This window comes from Morone saxatilis, unplaced genomic scaffold (assembly GCF_004916995.1).
Source record: "Morone saxatilis isolate NCDOM2014 unplaced genomic scaffold, NCSU_SB_2.0 Contig9, whole genome shotgun sequence".
NCBI classification, from domain to species: Eukaryota; Metazoa; Chordata; class Actinopteri; family Moronidae; genus Morone; species Morone saxatilis.
In genome coordinates, this window is record NW_023340268.1 from 18,738,440 (window position 1) to 18,744,038 (window position 5,599).

Here is a 5,599-nt window from a genome sequence, read left to right on the forward strand (position 1 = left end):
GAAATTGTGGTGGGGTAGTATTCATCATCATAATCCTGGATGAACCGGTAGAGTTTTAATTTACCATATGACAGGAATTTTTTATATACTGTCATACCGCTACAGTCAGTATATAGTGGTTGTACAGCTTTTTTTTTTATATTTTGTTTTGAAAAGGAAGCAAGGTTAAAGTTGGTGGCATATCTTTTTTGGGTTTATTTTGTTCTGGTTTTACAACTAAACTTAAAATACAGATTGTTCACATTCTGCAACTGTTTCATGCATTCTATTCTATATATTGTATCATTTTGTGGGGCCAAGAAAACCCTATAGTAATCAAAGCCTTCAGTATATACATGATGACAACAACTCACAACCTGTAAAGCTAAATAAAGGGCTAGTCATGCAAAAAAAAATAGCAAATAGCTTTGCAGTAAGAAAATACAGCCTGCATTATCTCACTTGTGATTGTCTTTTTAAATTCTTCTGTTGTTTAGGCAGTAATGCATCCTCATAGTTGTTGCATGTTGAGTCATAGTCTGCTGTTTTTGTTTGACAAAAGTGAATGAGATGCTATGTAATAGCATGTGACACAGCTTCTGTTCACACAGCTGATCCTAATACTCTGGCCTCTGTAGGCCTTCCCCCCTTAAATACATCCAACATGTATTTGTTGTAAAGCTAGTAATTAGTTTAGAGGAAACCTAGGGTTAGGACATACAAGCAAACGTAAGCTGGTAGTGAAAACACTTCAGTTGACTTACTGATCTGATATAACTTGATATATGATAAGATTTCTTGTTGCGGGGAGCTTAAGTAACTTTAATTAAAAAAATCGAATTTTAGGCCATTCGATGTTACCTCACCATTTAAAATGGCTGTGTTTAAGAATAGCACTATGGTACTGTTCCTGCCCTTCATTCAAGTATTCTTAAGGCTCAGTTACTCGCGGTCATGAGTAACTCATGAGCTCATACAGCTCAGAAAAGATATCATCTCCCTGTGTCTCAGCAGGAATGGTATGTGGTCTAACATATCTGTTTCCTTTACAACCCGATCTTACACATCTATGGTTCTTTTTCTTTTGTTTACTATTGATTCTTTTGTAGTTTTGTTTTGTATAAAGACCAGAAAGAAAGTAAATGAACATTAAAGTAAATATGTCATAAATAATAATAAAGGTAAAGTAAGTAAATATGAACATTTCTGTTAAGTTTTATAGCGTCAGACATTACATAAGTTGAGTGCATGTGGCTTCTGAATGGGTGTACTAAACTAACGTCGTATCTCTGTGATTATAGAGAGAGATGTGTGTTTGTGTAGAATTCAGGGTTCAGGAGTTGACCGGCTCTTACTTGTTTCTCTTATCTCTTGCCGTAGCACTCACTGTGTGGGGTTAGTGTCATCATGTTCTTCATTTGGACTTATTTTGGTATATGTCAGTCCCTTCAACAATTAGTCACCAGAAGTAGATCGCCTGACACTGTACCACGCAGCACTAGCATAGCCCCATTTCCTTTTTCTCATTCTTGTCAGATTTGTCATTCTAGCCTGTGTAGTGATGGAGAATGCCCTCTGATTTGTTTCAGGTGAAGTGGTCAGACTCTTCTTCAAGCAGTGTGACCAAAACCCATATGGAACTGGAGAATTTCCTTCTCAAGGTACCCATTTTTGTTGAACTTGTTGAACCATTCCAGTGCAATGACAAGATATATACAGGTTATAGGTCCTGCAACCAGTCACGCAGAAGATAAACTGAACTGCAGTCTCTGCCAATGATTTCACACTACCTAGGAATTCTGGATTTATGCTGCTGCAACTCCAAAGTGTTAAATGTTGAATTAGTAAAAGAGACATTAGGAAATCAATTGTGTGAAATATATAAAAAAACCTAAACCTAAAATAATGGAAGATATGATTACAACTAATTTTCAATTTCATTGTGAACATTTTTATTTCAGAATGTCCTTTTTTATTAAAGTCTGTTTTTATTTTATAATGTTCATGACAGTGTGTCATGAAAAGGCTATATTGAACCGCCATGTTTTCACAGTAGCCCAGAAGGGACAAACCAAATCCTTGCTCTAAATAGGGGTGTTTGAGTTTATGCGCATTTCACGCCCACGCAGTAGTTTTCTCCCGCGTATCTTTGGAACGGAAGGGTGAAGGCAACAGGAGTGAATCGAGGCTACTACGCCGTAGATGTCAGCGTACCAATCGGTACACCCACTGGACTTTAAGCTAACAAGCTCAAAAACAGCTACCAAATTAGCCCATTTAGCTCACAGCCTCACCTTGCTAGTTAGCCTGCTAGGTACATAGAATGAGCTGCCTTGTTAAGCTGATAAAATGAGGTGTTCATTTCTGTGTCCCGTGTTTCTTTACAGCAGTAACTACATAGTTGATTCAGAATGACTTTGGCATTGTTGTTGCTTTAGCTAACAAGTGCTAATAAGCTTAATTTGGTAGCAGTTGTTGAGCTTGCTAGCTTAAGAGGCAGGGCGCCATGATTGGTCATGAAAAGTGACTTGAAATAAAAAATTAACTCCAAGTAGAGTTTTAATAATTTCTAAAATGATTTTGCAAATTTACATATTTTACACAGTTTATTCATGTGATTATTTATTTTATCATTACTAATATTTATGTTTTATTGAACACCTTCATAGTTGCATTAATGCTTCTGTCTTCATTTATGAACATGATCAGAATGTGCCACAATGTCTGGAACATGAGTCATTTACTCTAGCTAAATTGAATTAACTGTTAACAAACAGGGACGTATTATTGCATGCATAACTGTTGAATCTGCAGAACTACGGTACTTCACTATAATACTGTTTGGCCACACATTTTACCTAAAAAAACTGCAGCTTCTAAGATTTGCATATTGCCATTTCAATAATATATATTCATTGTGCAGCCCTATTTTCCAAGTCAGAATGTGTGCTGTGAAAAAGGCCCATTTGGCTATTTTACTGCCTTAATAAGAGTAAATAAATACAGCCAGAGAGAATTAGTGTGGAATGATTGCCAAGACACTGATGGCAGTACGGAAGTTTAATTTAAAATGACAAGAGGGGGAGATTTACTTGTACAAAAGCAGTCTTGTTTTTTATAAATTCTATTTTAATAATGGCTTTGACAATCCAGCCTCGCTACAGTGAACAGATTTGTTTTCATTCATCACCTCCAGCAATGTGAAGTACATTGTAAAAGTATGAACTCTGAATTGATCGGCCCAAGTGTAGAAGCCAGTTTCTCAGTGTATCCTCCCCTGTTTCTCTCTGCAGCTTCCTAAGGATCAGTGTACTGAGTCTTTTGAGAAGAGCATCCTGAGGCTCTTGAACCAGGGGGACCAGAGTGAGAGCAGGGATGTGGAGAAGAACCTCAGGTACTTTACATTTAACCCAGATGTGCACCTGATGTGTCAAATAATGGGGGATATAGCAAGACTACAATACTTTTCCATTCATATGAATCTATATTAATCGTTATTATAATGATTCTGGCCTTAGTATTTGAAGGGTATTCTCAAAATTACTATAACCTGAAGACATTTGAGGGTTATTTAGAATGCATTGTGAACTTTCTTTTAAAACCCAAATAATGGAACTGTATAAACATTGATTTCTTTTAGCGAGGTTCAGTGGCCAGTCATCTCGCTCTGTTAAACATATTCATGGCTAGATAGAGTTCAGATCAATCTAATTTCGGTTCCATCTGCGAAACACAATAGACTTGTCTGGACTCTATGCTGTCGCTTGCCCCTCTCTGGTGTTCACGCCAAATAAGATCACATGAAAACACTGCAAACTGCAGCCTTGACCGAGGACAAACCGCAGTCCTGACTGTGGTCATTTCATTCTGTTATTCTGAGTTCTCCGAGGATAAGAGGTCAACATCTGTCTCCTTTTACCCGAAAACCTTCTTTTTTCGGGTCATTTCCTGTCTGTAATAAATCTGGAGTACATTCTTACACCGTACTGTGCCGCAGTTCACTGAGGAGGCAACCAAGACCTGTGCTTTCTGGCGTCTGGAAGCTGACAGTAGAATTCATTAAATTCAATTAAATGAAGCTCCCTGTAGATGTTCAGTAAGTACTGCAGTTACAGTGTGAATTAGCTATTGGCTGTCCCACAACATGACTTGTTGTGATTGAACATCTGCAGCCAGTGGGTGTTATTCATGCTAGTATTCTATATTGGTAGGAAGTTTATGAATAGCAGTACGGTTTTCAAGTTCTAACCCCCTGGATCGCCCAGTCAGACAAAACCAAGTCGACTGTGTCACTACTGGGGGATAACCACGCTTTATGTACGTTTTGGAACTGCTTTAAGGGATGTTAACAGGAAGTGTAATGTTGCCATGGATTCAGTGAGCTTGCTGACTACAACTTGATCTTTGCTTTTTTAAGCCTATATTTGTTTATATTTTGGCAAATTGGCACCATTAAAATTGGATGAATTTGTAATTAGCAGTTCCTGTTTGCAGTGTACCCATGGATGGCAGACAACTATCAGTGGATTGCTTTTATACTGAAGAACCTTGGGTGGATATCAGAGATAATAATATTGTTGGAAAGTGTATGAAAGTCTGTGAATCATGTCTGTGTGTTTAGATTTGAGTGTGCTCAATTGTGTGTGGTTTGAGCGTATTGATACTTTCACTGTGTTTATACCTCATATTTTGCCTATACCTGCACCTACCTGAATCAAAAATGGACATGGAAATATTTTTCTAAAATGTGGGAGCTTTAAAGTGTCTTGAGTATCTGAGCTGCTGCTGCTCATAAGTGAGCCAAACCAGTGGATCAACAATAACTAACTTCCTGTCATTTCCACTCATTGTCAATGGTGAATAAGATCAGCAGCAAAACTACCTGAACTCTGCAACAAACATGAGCTAAAGGAGGCAGAATCCATCATGCCTGACAATACCCACCCAGTGCACTCTGGGTCCCGCCGCAGACAACCACCAGCCAAAACTAACAGATATAAATTCTCTTTCATACCCTCTGCTGCTTCTCTGCTCAACTCTGAGGCTTTTCCCTTCCCTGTATTGCTGTTGTGTTGTTTTTTATTGCTACTGCAGCAAAATGAGTTGCCCCTCTGGGACTAATACTTGAACTTGAACTTTATACTGGAAAGTTCTGGAGCCATAAGGAGCGTGTATTTCTTTTAATATAATTTCTTGAGTAACTGCTGCTCCAACTGCTGACCATATCGGTGAGCGGGCCAAATCAGCACGTCAGACTACAACTAACTTCCTGTTGTGTTCAGAACAGAACAGCAAACACACGTCCCTTTCACCTCATGGAATAACTTTGCCTCATGTCTATTCCTCACAGTGTGAGAGTCTAAGATTATTATAAAAATAATAATATTACTAATAATAGTATTAACAATAAGTTTATTTATATAGAACCTGTTAGTAAGTGCTTTGACAGACAAAGCAAAATGATTGTTGTGAAACACAAATGTAATTAAATATAAAAATAAAGAAAAAACAATAAGAACAGAATAGAAGCCATGACAATAAAATGAAATACTAGTTGCCATCACATAAAGGCAAGTCTATAAAGTGGGTTTTAAGAAGTGATTTAAAAGAAGTCACTGAT

General features: G+C 37.6%; 1 protein-coding gene across 1 annotated transcript in view; it reads left to right on the forward strand.

Annotated features, from left to right (window-relative positions):
• The first annotated feature begins 1,568 nt into the window (after positions 1-1,568).
• LOC118342807 (zinc finger CCHC domain-containing protein 2-like) overlaps positions 1,569-5,599 on the forward strand; it is an 8,333-nt gene continuing 4,302 nt past the window's right edge. Inside the window, exons 1-2 of the mRNA XM_035681470.1 lie at positions 1,569-1,640; positions 3,273-3,373. Coding sequence (XP_035537363.1) covers positions 1,614-1,640; positions 3,273-3,373 — 128 coding nt within the window. The 5' untranslated portion in view covers positions 1,569-1,613. The remainder of the gene's footprint in view (positions 1,641-3,272; positions 3,374-5,599) is intronic.